The following is a 19,753-nucleotide window of genomic DNA, read 5'->3' as shown; positions in this document are numbered from 1 at the left end:
ACAGTGTTATTCACGACGGAAAAATAAATTACATGGATAGTTTATAGAGATCTTATTGTGAATGACGAGTTGCCTTTAAACAATTAGAAAGTTGTTTTTAGTACAGGAAAAACAAAACACTCATACATAAAATACAACACACTTCAAATTTGTAAAAAGGAACAACCTTTTAGATAACTTGAAGGTACGGAATTACATATACTTGTATTTTATTTGTGAATGAGTGTCTGCTTAAGTTATGGTTCCTATTGAGCTTATTTGCACAGGACTGCTTACACATATGTGTTTATATTTACCAAAATTAGCATGCGTATTACAATACCTATTATAATAGACACTTCTTTAATTGAACATATGTCGGTTTTAAATCTTAACAAATATCGCTGCGTTTTCATGAAGTATGGAAGCATATTGTAGTAATATTGAACGCAATGTATATGCATGCATGTTTGGTTTAGATATTTGTTAGTATTGATAAATATTTGATGTCTTCTTACGCCAACATGGTGGTAAATTGAACTGTGACGACGTAAAAAGCGAACTTTTAGCCTAGCTTTGAAAATTGATGATGGTCATTATTGGAAGTAATCCGTTGGAAGAGAACTTATACAATAGCATTATTCCCGAGTCGTTCGAACCAATTACTTAGCAAGTACAACCACAGGAGTTTGAAATTCTATCCATAAAGCTAATCCAATGACTAAATAATAAAAACATAAAGCCCTATATAGTATAAGTTTATTTTTTTTTAAATATTTAGCCATTGGATAAGCTTTATGGATAGAATTTAAACTCCTGTGGTACAACGAACCATAGGTTTTTGTTCAATGGGATATTTCAAATTGCCCAATTTTCTTATTTAATTCAATCCTCAATCTTATCATAGATTTTGATGGAAAACATCCGCGGGGCTGCATTAAAAGTTGGATATAGTTTGCGAAAGAGCCAACATCAGATACATTGTGGCCTTTTTGTCATCGTAATATATTAACTTTTTTTTTTCAGAATGTATAATCTTATAATTACATTTGGTTTAAATGTGTTTGATTTCAGTACTTCCCGTGGTTGATTTTAACATGGCAAAAATAGCAAGTTTCACCGGAAAGTGTATTACTTTACCATAAGTGTTGATCGCTTTATTTAAATATGTGTAATAACTTAAAACATATAACGAATCAAAGAATATCAACTCAAGTTAAATAAATGAACCTGTTTTCAAAAACCAACACTGTGCTCATTCTTGTATATTGGTATGAATTATGCATGCACAATCAACGAGGTTTTTAGATAATATGTAAGCAAGAACACTCGTTATACATAAATCTGTCAATACCGACAATTGTGTCCTATTAATAATTAACTTACGTACGTTATATTTGCTAATGTTCTAAGATCACTATTTATGTTTTAGATAGTCGATACGATCTCATAGCGTGTAAAAATAGGCCACAGTCAGACATTAAGTAGGATTGACACCCATATGCTTGCTGATGTGAACATTTATTTTTTTGTAATGCATTCGGCCTCACATGTATACCATTGAATTGTATTCCGAGTTCAAACTAATCGATTAATTTGGGGAAAAATCGAGTCTACCCAAAGTTATCCAAACAGAAGTACACTGGAGGCACACAGCACATTTTTCGTTTGTTTCTGACAGTCGAACTATGACCAAGAAAATGAAGAATGGGACGATATAAGCACGAAAAATTGTGGCGCAAACTTAGACGTAGTCCCCGTTGTTTTTATTAATTTATTTTATTATTAAGATAGTTAATTAGTTATGTTAATATTTTTTCAAGTCAAACTAGAACTCGAGCTCCAAACTTCACGAAGACGTGTTACATCCAGACAAGTCAGCTGGTTCGTTTGACGGATAATCGGACAAGGAAATGCAATTGTTTAATGAAAAAACATTAAATCAGTTGTACAGTAGTACCACAGAAAGGGCCACCTTGTTTAAAATGCTAAACAAAACATAAACAGTCTGTCTCCGATAAACAACAATATATTGTCAAACGCAACTGTTATTAAGCAGACAAATGAATTGTCTGAAATAGAAATACAGAAATTTAGAGAGTTGCTTGGTATTTCCAATTTACCACGGTTTACAGATGACATGACAAGACAAGACAAATGTTTATTTGTAGATAAAGGCCTAAAACACCGAATATATAAGTAACAACATATAATTTATGAGTTGTGATACATCAATGTTTTACATCAATTTTGATCTACATCGTTCTTTTTCATTATTTCGTTTACAAAAACGGCTATGCTTTTTAGTTTTCTTTCATCAGAAATATACATTAGATTGCAAACATTACGGATTTTTTTCGCCATTGTACCATGAAAAGATATACATTCGCCTTTCTAAATTTTGGACATTTAAAAAATACATGAAACTCATCTTCCATACATATATTATTAAAAGAGACTAAACAATATGTACATAATCGGTGTTTTCTAGAAATTCCTTAATGTCGACCAGTTTCAATTGCTAATTTATGACTTAAACAACGAAATCTAGCAAATGACTTTGGAACATAAAAGTGTATATCAATATACAAATATTTGTCTGGGTTTAACATAGATTTGAAGTGTTTGTAGGTATCACATCTTAATGAATTTCCTAGAGTTTCAAGCTAGTTTTGAGTTTTATAAGCAATGAACATTTGTTTAAATGACATTTAAAATAATTCCACATTTCCTATCTCTTGACTTATCCAAACAAAATTAAATCCATATCGGTACAAAATGTTTTAACAGATGTTACCGAATTAGTTCTTCCGATTTCGTCGTGCCGCTTCAATATAGTATAGCAATTTCTATGATATCGATCCGCTGTCATACTTATCCAATTTAAACCAATATTTAACACATTTTACACGATGTTCTATACAAAGCGGTAATCTACCACATTTTCCTTGTATCATGCTATCATTTACAGATTTATTTACACCAAGAAAATATCTACAATACTCTATTTGTATTTTTTCAAGAATGTCTGAGAATTATATTCCATATATCTCGGAACCATATGTAAGCATCTTTTTTACCATTGAATCAAACAATTTAAAATAGTCTGTATTTGAAAAGTATACAAAGTTTCTTCGATATGATTTAATAGCAAAAAAATAGATTTTTGGGCCTGAGGTGCAAGTTTTTGTTTTGATAGTCCATGATAGTTTAGGCGTAAAAAGAAGACCCATATATTTATATACAGATGTGACATTTACCGGATTATATTGATAGACCCAATGTTCGTATGATCTTAGCGGACCTCCGTTTCTAAAAAAATAATTGTCGATTAATTGACATACCTGTATGCTCACACAATTCCAATATTGAGTTCAATTGTGACTGTAGCTCGATTGCAGTATCAGCGCAGCTCGCAAGGTCATCGGCAAAAAGAATGCAAATTATGTCTGAAATGTCTCCGGTGATAATAATATTCCTATAACCTTTAGATTTTAGAAAGGTATACAACTCGTTTATGTACAAATTAAAAATAATTGTACTGGTTACGTCCCCTTGCCTATTGCCGATGATACAATTAATGTTTTACGTAACGTTATTATTATTGACCCGTATACATCCGCGTCAATTTGAATACATGGATTTTAATACGTGAACAAGCTTCCCTCTGACAACATTTTAACACATAGTTGTAAATAGATTATGAAGAATCAAACTATCAAATGCTTTTTGGAAGTCCACGTATAAAACATAAAACCTACCACCAGGTCTACACGTATATTTTTGAACCATACTTTGAAGAGTAAATACATTGTCGATGGTTGAATATCCGTTGCTAAAAATGGCTTGCGATTCGTCTATTTTATTATCAAAATCTGACCATTTGCATAATATGTTATATACACTGTTGGAAAATATTGTATACATTATATTAATTAGTGATATATCTCTATAATTAGAGGGGTAGTCTGTAGCGCCTGCCTTATAAATAGGCACAATCATAATATCCCTGCCAAGTATTTGGAAAATGACCAGTATAAAGAATCTGATTAAATAAATCTCGAAGATAGGTTTTATCATATTCATCGTAACTTTTATAAAATTCAGCCCCAATAGCCATCGGTCCCTTGCGATTTACCTTCTTTGAGTATTTAAATACCTTGCGTTATTTCTTCGTTCGTGATTTCTGAGTTTAAAAATTGATCTTGATCATCTTCAGTTTCGTTACCTTCCAAATTTATATCAATTAGACTTGGTTGATTGTCTTTTACAAGAAGACCCTTGAAATAAGCATACCATGCACATGGATCTTTATACCAAGAATCTGTGTTGTTCGTCTTGACTACTTTTTATTAATTTCCAGAACAACTTTGATTAAGAACGCGCTTAAACCAATTCGTTTCTTTTCGTCGTTTGAAACACTTGTTTTTTGACCGAGCACATATTTTTAAACTCTCTACGGAGTGTTACATAGTGTTGATAGTCCGATACATCATGACTTAAACGGAATTTTCGTAGTGCTTCGTACTTCGTTTGTTTAGCCGCTTTCGCTTTACATTCCCTTTCCCACCATGGCTGATTTGCTGAAGTGTCATTAATATTAAGAAACTGTGTTCTATAATAAACCTTCATATCGGACGCAGCGTATTTGCACAAGTTTATATTGTATCGATCGCGTCGTCTATATCCGTAGACGCGATTGCTTCCAATATTTGCGAATGATGTAAGTTAAAATTGTTTTCAAATACTCTCAGGAAAATTTGTTTGTGGGCGTCTTTCCATTTATACTTTTCTATTTTTGAAAATATTTCTCCTTTTTGCAAAGTATGCGTTGTTTATGTCATGTATGAGTGTGTTTTTTCTGCATTAAACAACCCTTAAAAATCATATCGATTGAGTGGAAAGTGATTATTATCATATTTACCAAACCTATCCGTATCAGATACGATAGTTATGCATTGAACACAAAAAGCATACTTTAATTGCATTTGTTTCGTTCCATAAACCTTCGAATTGTATGATCACTTTAATTATACATCGTAACTTCTAAATTTTGAACAGAAGTATCATGTTTTTTAAACGAACAAATTTATGTTAAAACAAGCAAATTTATAAAAACTATTGACGAAATAAAACGCTTTTGGTTTATATTGAAATAATATTGCATTGACTATAAGAGCAATTTAAATTTACTCATTTGTATAGTCGGGTAAAAACTTTGTTTTCTTTTTTGTTTAGATGATGATTTGGTTTCATAGGATTTATACGTTGTTCATGGTGATGATGAAGAAGAGGAGAGTGATTAGAAGGAAGATGATGAGGATGAACATGGTGAGGATGATGACAGCTACAACAACATAATAATGTAATATCGTAATCAACAGCATCATTATGATATGTTCTGTAGTTATCTATCGTAGTTATTAATCAATATCATTAAATAATTCGTTTATATTTGGTAAGAAAACACAGTTTTTAACTACTTACATAGATCCAGATGAACTAAATGAGTGTTTTGGCAGTCATGTTAACAAGATAATAAAATCCACTAATAAAAATAATGTTGTTGCTGTTTTATTAACCGGAATTTGACACTTCAGCAAATTTTCATCACGAGCCAACAGCTTATAATTATTGTGTGGTAAATAAACTTTATGACTCCACAAGATTTATGGGTATTTCGATCAATGATACATTCTCAATGAGACATGGGTATATTATTAAATGTTTGTATCATAAAGACAACATTAAACAACAAAACATAAAATCCTGTGCACAAAACTTCAATAATTATTGCAACAAAAATATTAAACACTTTACATGCATACTTCCAATAGATTTCGGTCAGGCTTTATAAGAATACAAAATTTAGGGACAACGATGACGAGGACAATGCTGAAAAATGTTTTAGAAACGAGATATTATTACTAATCACCTACAAGGGTTACTTAACAAACTGTTTTGTAAATGACGTATGAGTCATATATCTATTACATCCAATATCGTATAATAGATATTCGAGTCTTTAATGTAATAACAAATAATAACATATAACATTTATGTTGAAAACTTTATATCAAAGTTTCTAATATTGAACCTAACACGATAAAATATAATAAGGCATATAAGAGATGAAAAATTTTATTTTCTGAAATTCAAAATTAAGTGTTTTTTTAATATCAATCCTGGACTATTTTCACTTACTATGAGTAACAAACACGGCTGAAGCTTACAAATCTTTTATTTCAATCGGGTGCTATGCACATTTTTATAATGCAGTACATGTATACGACTTTTGACAAAAACAATTATGACGTGAGTATATATAAGACGAGTATTAACAATACATTTAATAGCAATCCTAAAAAATAATGATATGGCTATGCAAATAATTTAACACTCAAACAATTTGAATTAACTGATGAAGATAATGTTGAAAAAAAAAAGAAATCAGAGGAGTGAAGAACAGTACTTCCGGCACGGAGGATATTTACAGGTTATAAAAAATTATTTTTTAATGATAAATGAAAAACGTAATATAAATACTGGGTTTACACTTATATAAATGATTCGTGTTATACATATATATTCAGTTTCAGTTTGAGAAGTTGAAATATTTACTATGGTAAACATTTTATGATTGTTTAAACAAACCCTTTTGGCCATTAAAACGTAAGACACAACATCTTATCATTGCTATCATATTCGCCTGTCACTGTATAAACTATTAACCACTTTTCAACATTAACTTTAATTAACAGTTTATTATAGAAAGTGAAACTCCAGTCGCTCAAGCAGTATTGCATTCCTTTTATACATATTTAAGAATATAGCATCATGTAGTAAATATTTCAGATAATTAATCGTGTAAATACAGGAAGAAGCAGCAATACTGGGTGTTAAAGATCCATATAACATTGCTTGGTTATTTATGCGACTGTCATATATTATGAAAATAAATGTAAATGAAAATGCATGTAATACCTAAAAAGAATAACCGTATGGATTGAGGCGAAAATTTATTACAGCGAAAATTATACAAGTAATGATAAAAAGGTGCGTGATGGATACACGCGTATATTATTTAAAATATATACAACGAAGCTTAAAAACAAATCGACCGAGAAACGCCCGTCAGCGAGAAAATATTAAGTTGAACGATATAAACCCGATGACAAAAGCATGTAGCTGAGACAGTAAAAGTTGATCAAATGACGTAATTCAGAAGCGATGAAACCATTATTGCATTATTCTACAGACAGTTATACGTTTCAGAAATATTCATCATTAAACATCCAAACGTATTCATGGTGGTTTGCAATAAAATGTTGTTGTTTTTTATTAAAAAGTTTTTTTATACATAATAAATAATTAATATAAAATTTAACTTTGTGTTTGCGATATGGTACATAATATAGTGTAACGTATTCGATAACAATTTAAAATTAAAAGGAATGCATTGCATTATCTAGCTTATGTCATACTCGAATGATATTGATCAAATTTTGCAATATATAATTGTGAGATTCGTATTATTGTCATTATATAGTATCAGCCTGTTGTATCACATGAGGCAAATCAACGTTTGGAACACAATAACGTGTCTGCAGCTAATGAGTGAAGTGAAACCTTAACCACTATATGCTAACGTGTCCTAACTGCTAATCTGCCTTCAATAAACTATTAAGTAATAATTAAAGCTGCCACAAAGTTAATATAGGTGAATGTTCAAACATCGATTTGAAGACATACTCGTTCTCAGTTCTTTTCGACACATTTTAGCAATGCTTTCGGTCTATTGCAAACATCACTGTCATTGTTAATCCACATCCCGCGTTTGTTCGTCAGGTACATGTTTACCGTCCAGATCTGTGGACGCTTCGTTTATTATGCTGTACATTTCATCAAGACCCAACATATTATCCTCATTTACATGGTGAAACACTTCTGTTCTTTCTGAAACACTTCGGTCATAACTTGGTTTAATTGAATCAAGTTCAAATGACTCGTTAAAAGAGTCTGATTTCTGATTGGTCAGATTGTTTGGCTGACCTGAGTCCATCATTTTGTAAGAGAACTGTTCATGTACGAAGAGGAGTGTTTCTTCTTCTTTGGCATTGACAAGTTTATTCGTTGCCAAAATTTATCGACCTTTTCAGACTGGTTTCCCGGCCATTCAATGTATGTTACTGAAAACAAAACCACAAAAAATACAAATTTGTCAGTAAAATAAATCTACTATGAAATAAATAATGCTTATGAAGCGAGGGCATTGACATGTTTAAATTAAACTATTTTGCTTACATACTTTTATTTTATAATAGTTAAAATATATATTTTTATATAATGTTTAGCTAGTTAATTCTTAAACACAATAATCGAGCATTACATATACAAATTACATCGATAAATAAACCGAAACATTGCCTTCACACAGTTTAACCCCGCACTTTTCAAACTTTTCCAATGCAGTTAATGTTTTTATAGTACATTTTTTATCGCATCAAATACGAAAGTATGCAAATAAAATCTATAGTATCGTTTATCATGTACACATCTACACAGCCTACCAGAGTCTAGAATTCGTTTCAGGTTGGGGTCTATGGTGTCTTTGAACGACGATATATCTTCCAGAAGAATGAGAATTATCTTGTTCTTGTGCTCGAGCACCTTCTGCTGTGCCACTCCATATTGGTCAAGTTGCTCGTGAGATAGTGAGGTGAGACGACCAGGATCGTGCGACGACTGTTCTCAACGGCGTAGATGATGTTGTTGGTGATCTCTGGTATAAACAAACATAATCAGCCTTATAGAAATCCACAATACAAACGGCAAGACGCTTTAATAACCGCACCACCAGAACATTATTTGAGAGTAATTGCACGTGTGAAGGAGTCGTGCTATCCTACAGAAAATTGTATAATATCCTGATTCATTTGTTCGTCTAGTGACAACTACAAAAACGTTAAACCAGTACATGATATCAAATATTTCAGCTGGCATTATACTAGCTGCATCCTTTGCGTTAAATGATACTATAGGCACGTACTGTGATAAATCCACTCCACATGGTATATTTGACCTACACGTATAATTTCAAAGCTTGTTTTGTATACCTGACTTATGTGTGTGCATGTAACACAAAACAAAGGGCGAAGATTGACGCAAGTTCGGATCGATTCGTATTGAACTGTTTGTAGTCGTTTAAATACGTTTATTATTATTATACTGACACATAAATGTGTGCTGGTTAAATAACGTCCAAGTAAAGTTGACAATCGTCAAATTAGGAATAAACCGACATAACATACATTCAAATGTCACATAAAATAGTTGTAAAGGCAGGTAACCTTTATTTATATGATGAGGGAAGAATATACCGGTAATTTGACTCTTTTGAAAAGTGTAAATACTGTCTTTCGATTCGAACTGTTTGTAAACGCTACTTTGTTTATTTTCCATATGTATGATAATCCAAAGTGTCATGCTTTTCATTAGCAGTTGTACTTTTAACCGCAATAAGATGGACATGTAACTTAAATTGCTAAGAAGGACGTATCTCTTACTGTATCCGAATTTTAACATACATAGTTTATTAAATAATAAAGAAAGTAAGTATCATAACATGTTTACAATCAGTTATATGTCAATTCTAATGGAAAAAATATGTTGTTTTTTATTTCATTCTACAATTGTTTTTTCCACGATTTTACTAATCGTTTTAATCTAAGTATAAGCGTAATGGACAGACCCCGAATTATTCACCGCAATAACGGAATTTTTGTTAGCAAACACCAGGCCTGTGATTTACATTTTCTTTAACCGAAAACTAGGCCATACAAAATACAATAAACTGAAAATAAAATAATGCAATTTTATTTATGTAAATAAAGTTTTAAAGTTATCACCGTCACATAGGGATTAAAGCACGCAATCGCTATGTCTCTAATTAACATTTTATTTTACAGACACGTTTGATATTTCCTTTTTTCAAATCGTTTATATTCACTTCAGAAGAGTATGTGCTAAACAAGTTTCATTTGCTGAACGTAACATGATGTGATGCAAGGTCTCTAATAAATATATAAATTACAGTGCACGACTTAATGCACAATATCGTTTAAAGTAAAAAGCGTATTTCTTAAACATATTCCAAATTTGTAGATGCTGTTTTACCAATTGCCAGAAATATGTATTTCATACGTAGAATGACTCACTTAAACTAATTAACGGCACATGTTTCGCATTTTCTTGGCCGACAGTTATAACCTTTAATGAAATTGAAAAACGTTACGTTGCTATATTTGAAATATTATTTTAAAAAGCTCCCTCAGAAGTTTGAAATTAGCCATTTCTAGTATATTTTGAAACAAATGTTTCCAAGCATTTTAAATAATACATTTTACATCAACGAAATGCATACAACAACTTTGCATTATTGGCTGTCATTACACATACTTACGTTATACAGTTTATGTCAAAACTCAACACATTTCCTTATATGCATTCGGAACAATTAAATGAGTTTTAAAAGCGATTATTAGGTAAAAAAAGCGTATGTTGTTACATCGCCAAAAACAAAAAAGACAAAAACATTAGAATATTAAGTTTTAAGAACATATCGTACATTGATAAAGTTGTGTGACAAACTGTCTGAAAAAAGCTAGCTATGTGCTAAGTTTGCCATGAACAAGTATGTTTAGTACAAGCACGATTATAAACAGTAATAATATACAGAAACTTGACATTATTAAATCTTGAATAGGTCTAGAATATATATATCAAATTTACAGTGTATACGAGAATAGCGTCTTACTTCGAAAAATGATAATTTACCTTTACATTATTTTAAGAACAAAACGATTTCGAGGATAAGTCAATCATAAAGGCTATAAATTATAATAAAACTCTAATAAAATACACACTCGGATAGTTGTCTTGCATTTTTTAATAACAATTATCTTTATGTAAAAAAGAACTGCGTAAGACTTTACCAGAATGCATTCCACAAAAATATCTGTGATTTAGTTTTAAAATATAGTCTTGATGTCGGACGTTATCATGAACAAATATATATGCAATCATTGTAATACTTGAGTCCTTACCAAACGTTATGACTTGGTGTAATTTGTATAAACAATACAAGGCCTTTGGATAGCAACTAATCGGTCATATACTGTAGTACAAGAAGTTAATTAAAAAAGAGAGTAATGTGATAAATTTTCATATGGCTTTTTTTCACAGTTAGAATCGTTCTCATTGATTTTGGAAGTCAATGTGGAATACTTAGAGCCCATGATATTTAACAAGGTAATGGACAAAGCATTCACACATGCTCTTCCCATAATAAATTGTACTGTAAGAAAGATGGTCTTACCATTTCCCGTAATAAAATCTTTATAATGGACGTTCACGTTGAAACCCATTTCTCGCGTTAGTTTCGGGAATAACGTATGAATAACGTAATCTTCGTCCGGGGTATTGGAACGGAACGAGATGAAAGCGTCACATTGACATTCGTCTACCAGAGAAAAAAAATGAATAGTTATATTAATATTATCAAATGTTAACAGTGTTTCCTAATTTATTAACGATATTGATGTCAGCAACAATATTAAACTACACACGTTTATATCTCTGATTTCTTAAATAGTTTAATTCTAGTCATTTCTTAAGCATAGTATGTATTCGTATTATGTTTCAATTCATTACCGTCATCTTCGTACGCTTGAAACAACCTGACAGCTTTCAGAACAACGATGACGCGCCGTTTCCATAGATACATGAGGACCAGTGACATAAACAGCGTCATCACGATGATTGGGATCAATATAGCCAGCAGATAGAACCACCATTGCACTTTCTCCACTTCTGTGTACTTCACTGAAAAAACATCACCATCAACATTTCAGTATTCATTTAATATCAGACGGCTATTTTTTTAATGTCTTAAGACAGATTTAAGAATAACTGGCTCATGTTTTATTAATTCATTTTCAAATTTTAAAGTTAATGGTGTTTATAAAATAAGAGGTAAATTAATAAGATCATTGTTTTGTTATCATAAGCACTTTATTTAAGCTTTTAATATTTTTCAAAATAAGCACTATTGAAAAACGTGACAATTTAGATAAACCTATTTCTGGGCATACATACATCGATATAATTGACAATAAAGCGTAAGTCAGTCTTTTTAACAAACAAGATTATTTTTATTTCATTATTGTAAATTTCTCACTCCTTGATGGTAATATTCCTAATGAACATTCTTATCGAGTGTATACGTCGCAAGTAGTTCGATTCGCTAGAGAACTTATTACGTTACTCGATTAAGTTATATTAAGATGCAGATTCAATTGCAAACAACTTCAACAGCAGATTTTAGATAAAATTAGGAATATGTTTGCCTTTTACAATGGAGTGTACACAAATATATATCGCACCCTACCAAGCGCTCTGAAATATAGCAGCCGGCGTTGTGGTAAATGCATAACGATGTAACGCTGTTAAAATTTATAATGCGAATGCAGCAATTACATAAGTACGTTATTTTGCAGTATAACACACTATTCTTTAGATTCAGAAAGGCTTGCACCTATGTTAATAGCAACCCCCCCCCCCCCCCTCCCCTAAGAACACAAACACATAAACACTCAAACAATAAATCAAGCATATACTATTTTCAATTAATATTTAAAACAAGAGGGTCGTAACTTCCCTGAAACGCTCGCATGAGATTCAGGGAACATCACTTATCAAATACTTGAAATTGAGACACATGTTAAAAACCACCATAAACACAGATTTAAAATGGCATTGATGTTGTCGGGCTTAAACTTTAAACCTTTTTTGACAGGGATGTATAAGCTGCTTTATTGCAATTCAACATCTAATTTTGCCCTTGACATTTCAGCTAGTCAGACGGATGTTACACACGAAATGCCGTCTTCTTATTTTTGTCATTTTTGTTTAGTTATTTTAATATATCGTGACGAATGACGAGTTTACAGTGAGAACAAGATGTCTTTTTGCCAAATTCGGTCTTTGAACTCCTAATTGAGACGTTGAGGTTTTTTTAGTTGACACTTTTTAAACACTGCTTGTTGAGGTTAACAAATTGCATTTTGTTAAGTTATTTCAAAATCTATCAATATGTGTTAAAATTATGACGGAGACAGCTGTTCTGTGATTCAAGTTTTTACATTGGATTCGGCCTGGTGGCAAAGTTTTCAAACACATAACGCATCTTTTAATTCTACACATATAACGATTTGTTATAACAACATCTACACCATCCACTTGATCAAAACATGCACTTGCGTTATCATATGTGAATTACAGATTTTCAAATTGATATTTTGAAATACACTGTTCAAAAAGCTAATTATGCATTTGTGTCGATAGTAATTTAAAGTGTTCGCAAACATTGTTTCAATGGTTTATAAACAGAAACAGCAGAAAGTTACCAAAGTTGCCAAATGACCCCGGTAAACCATATATCAGAGTAATCAATCTATAAAAGGCAAGCCATCAGCGTAAGCCCAGTGATGGGCCCAAGTTTTGTGTTTGGGTTTATTAAACTGTATATCCCATTTAAGCAAGCTGATCAATTCGGTATATTAGTTTACTGGTGAACATTGTAAATTACTAGTAAGTCATGCGTCATTCAATAAACAATACCTTAGATTGTCCTCTTGCAACTGAGAAAATAAAGTAAACATGAACATGAAGTAATAAAAAACTTTTGATCAAACTGTTGCATGTTTTGTTTGTCGATGGAATTGCAAAATGTTTGTTTTAGATAGTTTAATAAACAAACTTAAGACAATTCCCCATGGTTATATCTTAACGCGCATTCGATAAATAGATAGTTGGATTTAACTAGAAAATTTAAATGCATACATTCATACATATGTTGTCTAAAAAGTATTGTATACACGTTACAACAAAGTCTATTTACAAATGTACTGATAACTGTAACTAAACGTTTCGCAAAAATGAAGATCATTGCTAAAAATGTTAACGTTATTGGTATATTTAAAACAAGAAATATCTTTAAAAAAGATATACGGCGTTGATTGTGGTCGATGTTTATGAACGATCAAAAGTTATCTCTATGAGATAAAAAGTAGCGGATGCCTCTTTTCTGCGCAGTTCTTAGCTACATCATAAGCAAATCAATTACGGGGTGTTACGCCAGATTTCGTGGCTTATTTTGCTTTATGTGATATTATTACTCAGATATCTATATTTACATAATAGAAAAACACAAGAAACATGAAAATAAACGAGTGCATATAGGTCAGCCGGCAATACTCGAATCTTATTTAATTGCATAATTATAGTATAGTGAATTATTGTGCTCATGCTTAATAAACTGGTCTAAATGGATAAATATTTCTAATGAATTTTATCAAAATTGGTCCTTATCATGGTTGAAACCATATTAAAAATCGATGATTGACATACCACAATAATATCGCCGAATATCTTTATTTAGTATCTCTCTGATCAAAACAGACTTCAAGTGCACAAAGTTTACGAGACGGCGTTTATATAAAGATTTCTGCAACTGACCGCAAACTGACCTTGATACCTTGCGGATTGGAATGCAATGCATTACAGTCACTGCGTTATTGTCAGTAAGACCGGTGTAACACAATGATCGCAACCCCTTCTGCGAACTCCGGTGATGAACTGTATATAAACTCTGACTTTCACAAATGGCCGCGACTTGACCCGAAACCTCGCGGGTTGAAATGCAATGCAAGTAAGTACTAAATATGACAACATAGCCTTTAGTATAAACGCTTTTGCGCTGGTAATTCTCTGAAAATAAAAGGTGAACGCACAAACTGTATTTATGTCGAAAATTGATTGTAAAACTGTTCTATCTATTGAGCCTTTTCATTAGAGATAAAATTGTTTCATGCAGTAAAACAGTGTTACAAAGACGCGGATATGTTTCCAATGTTCTGGTGTTATACTCAAATCAGCCAATGGAATAAATGAAGTGTATTCATTCGTACCTAGCCGCGGGAAATTTTATTTGAGTATTATTGGACACTTACAAAGGTCAAGTCAGGGTGAAAAGCTGGCTTAATACAGCTTACGCCGAAAAATAAGAGCAGACAATTCCTCTACGTTGGTTTCTTTATCTGGGCTTAGTAAAAATGACTATATCTGGAACTCGTTAAAAACAACATAGTATTCACTTCAAAATAGATATCTTAGACAATATGTACTGACTTCAAACAGAACTTCATTCTTTGCGCAAATGCGGGTTGAGTATTACACTATTGTAGCACACAAATAAATCTTAAACAAATATAAAAATTGCAATCAACATCGATTTATGAGACTTGGTGAATCGTAGTTAATCGATGTTGCAGCCAAACTTATATAGCATTTACATAAGTAAGTACATAAGTAAGCGATAGAACAACTAAATATCGGCATGTTTCCAAGGGGCAGAGATAATTACAGTTGTTGTGTATCATGTGATGAAAACGCAGTATGTAATGTGCACCAACTGTGCAGTATTTTACGCGACTGAAATCATTATTAACATTGTAATAGAACAGAGTAAGGAAACATGTTTTATATATTATTTGTTCTTAATGTTTCATTTAAGGAGTTGTATATTACTCTAACACGTTTCGTTTACGGATACATTGGTCTTCAATTTAAATCAACTGTAGCAATACATACTTTTGATTCATTTAAAAGTTTAGCAAATGTTGCAAATCAAATGATACAGCAAACTGAATTTCATTTTGAATGATATACAGACTTCATATGCTCACTGAAATTCGTACGTTTTCTTGATAAAGATAAGTTTAATGGTTTACCTTCAAATATTTATGTAATGATTTTTATTTCTTTTTCACGCATTCATTGAAACCACTTCGTATTGATTTTAATCTCATCAACATTTCGGTATAACGTATTTTATTGGATGTTCGTATGCACAAATTCAGCCAATCGGAATAATGTAACCTTTTCTTTCACCCGGAAAATACAAATAAAATCATGACACACTGATAAGTATGATACCACATTATAAATATATAGGATCTAGGCACGAGTTGTCATATCATACCATATTTTATAAAACGAGTTCAGGAAACGCTCGCTTACTAACGAAGTTCCTGGACGAGTTTAATAAAATATGGTATGATATGACAACGAGTGTCAGATCTTTTTTATCACATTCTTTTAAAGGGGCCAATTAAATAAATATCTACGCAAACATTATCATAAATCCCGAATGTTATTTACATTTCGTGACGTCATCTGACGTTGCAACGTCATTTCAACAAAATAACAAAATGCGATTAGGTCAATAAACGAAAACTAAGCCAATTAAAACGCTTAAAAATGTTGTATTACACATGTGTAATAAAAAAAAATATGTAATGGTTATATTACATGGGAAACAGGGTATGGCATGTGATAAAATATTATATTAAAGGCTATATCAATCATGTTATTCATTTTAGGATATAAGTAAATGTGAAAAGTTAGCCTAAAGGTTTCAAATATCAGATAACAAATAGTACAGCGAATGTTAAACACAATTTTGCTTGCGGACGTACCAATCACAAACATAAGTTTAGGGCGTCATATCAATTATGAAAAACATCTATGTACAAAGTGGACACCGTGGGACGCCGTTAATCTAATCTAAATTTCAGTTATATCACTATAATCAATGTTTAAATGTGAAAAGCACAATAACAAAAAAATAATTCAGTATATTATTGGCAGGATACTGCTTAGTTGCATCGATCATTTGCGTTGGTACTGAACTTATTATATATTTTGATATCTAAATAAAACGGTTTATGGCTAAAACATGAAATTACTCTCCCCAATTAATTAGTTTGCGATAGTCCCGATCAAATAACCAAATATTAAAATTATCTGCAATGTAAGTTGTAAATAATATAAATATGATATTTTATAATGATTGGGTGTGGGTTATAGCATGTGTTAATGGCATTGTAGATTAATTATCACAATATTTATTTCTTCTAATAATTGCCTTGTATAACTCTCTGTGCATGCATTTTAAATTGCAGCCCGTTGAGTTACTTTCGATATAGGTAACATTTCAAAAGGATTCATGCAAACGTGACCAATTATTTAAAAAGAACCGAATTGCAAAGTACGGTAATCATAGTCAGTTTTGAAATGCCTTTTAAACATAATTACATGATCTTCTAAGCAAGAGTCAATTAATATTTAAGTTTATAATTAGTTTATGGTTATTGATTTACAATCAGAGATTATAAAATTAATTCTTAGAATTGGAAAAATATTGACCAAAATGAACCGCTAAATAATATATGCAAGAAATGTCTTAAAAGATCAATTCTTGTTACTGATTATGTTTTAAACATCATGCTTAAAATAATAAAGAACCGAGATGATCAGCTAAGTGACGTATTAGAATTTAGAACACATAACATGGTATATATTGTATGTTTGTCATAATAAATTTACGTAGGGTTTTCGTGTTATGCAAATAAAGATATTTAACAAAGTGTCCCATGTGTGTCAAACGCACAATGGAAGCATTAACAACTTGTGTCATATTTTAATCTTATTATATAAATACATCTATATCTACCTTAAAATGTTTTGAAAGTTTTAGGATGTGTAAAACAAACATTTAATACTTAATTATGCTTTCAATATTTTATCAGAATGTCATTTTTTTAAAGTCTTAGGCCTAATGCAATTCATTTTAGCTCAGCAGAGCAAATAATGCTAATTAGACGCTAATTGGATAACGTTTTCATGTCCGTCGTCCATATGTCTATACATCTAGTTAATTTTTATTCTAGGTTACAGTATACCAAATAATTGAGATGACCATTGCTATATATGAATAAAAAGCATCAACTTCAGTATATATTTGTCATGCTTGCATTTCAATATTTTGAAACTGTTAGGTAAATGTTTATGATAAAATAGCCGCGCTAAGAAGATGCTCTTGCAATATTTAGTTTGAATCCGCAAAATTTCAAGAAAAAGTCAATTTGACTTTCTTTTATAAATTTAAATCCCTGATCTGCTCCAGAAATGCAAACACGTGATATGGTCTTTTTAAAATAATGTTATTTGAAACACGTCAGTAAGATTACTGTAGTGTGAACGTATCGAACGTACAATTTGACATGAATATAAACACGTATAAATATGCTACACACGGTTAAAAGAACAATAAAAGTAATCTTTTTTTTCACCAACAGTAACGAGATAAAACAGGAATTAAGTCACTAATTACATGTAATGCTATACACTGTCATTAGACGCAGCATTGTTTGAACTGTTGCAATTCAGTGATAATATCAACGGTATATGCAAAAGCAACATCTGAGTTACTTAATAAGGTAATACTGTTTTGAAGTTAATTATATAAAAGCGATTCCTCATTGAACAGCCATATAGTATCCATTACAAACTATAGAAATGAATATTAAGTTTAAATATATCAAAGACGATTGACACAATACTGTTATGTTCTAATGCAACTGAGACACGTTAAAGTATTTCACGACTGGGACATTATATACCTGTTTTTACCATGTGTTGTGAAATCATCTGGTAAATAAAGACCCAATCGTACCTGGCGGATTGTATATCTCACACAGTGACCCTGCATATTTAATGTCACAGTCACATATCTCATTTAGCTCAGGGTGGTAGTAGCACCGCCCGTTGTTTCCACAGTCCTTGCAACATTTGTGCTCACATAGCTGATATCCGGGCGATACACCAATATCGCATTGACACAACATAAAGTCTCCTTGGATAACACAGGTCCCGTATGTACAATTAAATATGCCCATGCATTCCCGTTCTTGTACTGGTCGAAGGACGTAGTCGGAGCTGCAAGCGTCCTGGCGCGGGATACTCGTGGTCTGACTCTGGCTCGTGGTCTCTTTTCTGGTTGGGTTGCATATTACTTTGCTAAAGACTTCTGCACAAGTGCTACCCTGACCGCAATGATCCGAACAGGATATGTTGCACGTGGCTCCCGTCCATCCTTTGTTACAAATGCACGTTCTCGCATCATTACATGAGCCATGAACACAGTTACAAGAATTGTTAGCTATGTGGTTAGGTATTTCACAAAACGCGCCGGTATAGTTCTTCTCGCAGTTGCACTCTTCTATTCCAGATCCAGGCACGACACGACATGAGCCATGCGCACCACAGTTTCGACAGCATCTCTGTTCGCACAGCTGACCGGTAGCCCCAAGGTCACAATTGCAGTGAATCGTATCCGTCATTTCAATGCATACTCCAAATTCACAACTCAGTGGAATCAAACTGCAACTTCTTTCCGAATCTGGTCGTTTGACGTAGGTCGGACTACATACGTCGGGGTTTGAAAGGTTCTTTGGCTCATGATTGTCATTCACACCATCTGGTATACATAGCATGTTTTCAATACCACCAATGCATAACATACTTTCTCCACAAATTTGATTGCATGTTACATTACACGTTTTACCAAACCAGTTGTGGTTGCAGACACATGGAGTTGTGGCGTTATTCACACACGTACCGTGAACGCATGAGCAATTTGTCCCAGATATTGTCGTTGACGTTACCTTTGCCTCAGTGGGTTGTGTTGAAGTTATGAAGTTTGTTGACGTCACATTATCGCACTGCCCTGATGGACACGTGCACATCATTGAACAATCATCCACAGTTACGCACTCTTGATTAGCTTTACACGAGTGGGGTATTATAGAGC

General features: G+C 32.1%; 1 protein-coding gene across 1 annotated transcript; it reads right to left on the bottom strand.

The window, feature by feature from the left end:
• Positions 1-8,044: 8,044 nt before the first annotated feature.
• On the bottom strand, positions 8,045-19,459 carry LOC127861536 (neurogenic locus notch homolog protein 1-like). The gene is made up of 5 exons (XM_052400134.1): positions 18,617-19,459; positions 11,692-11,862; positions 11,357-11,500; positions 8,550-8,761; positions 8,045-8,168 (listed from the first exon to the last, which is right to left on the bottom strand). The coding sequence occupies exons 1-4, from the start codon at positions 19,434-19,436 to the stop codon at positions 8,625-8,627; spliced, it is 1,272 nt and encodes a 423-aa protein (XP_052256094.1). The 5' UTR covers positions 19,437-19,459; the 3' UTR covers positions 8,045-8,168; positions 8,550-8,624.
• Between the last annotated feature and the right edge of the window lie 294 nt (positions 19,460-19,753).

Source organism: Dreissena polymorpha, chromosome 16 (assembly GCF_020536995.1).
Source record: "Dreissena polymorpha isolate Duluth1 chromosome 16, UMN_Dpol_1.0, whole genome shotgun sequence".
NCBI classification, from domain to species: Eukaryota; Metazoa; Mollusca; class Bivalvia; order Myida; family Dreissenidae; genus Dreissena; species Dreissena polymorpha.
The sequence above is the reverse complement of the archived record's forward strand: the minus strand, read 5'-3'. Positions and strand labels throughout refer to the sequence as shown.

Bases quoted from the DNA above. Each gene is read 5' to 3' on its own strand.
- LOC127861536 (XM_052400134.1), bottom strand. From the start codon at position 19,436: ATGCTATGTATACCAGATGGTGTGAATGACAATCATGAGCCAAAGAAC. The intron at 11,863-18,616 runs GTACGATTGGGT...ATGTTTTTTCAG, and splicing joins TGAGATATACAATCCGCCAG to TGAAGTACACAGAAGTGGAG. The intron at 8,762-11,356 runs GTAAGACCATCT...TGTTTATACCAG, and splicing joins AGATTTTATTACGGGAAATG to AGATCACCAACAACATCATC.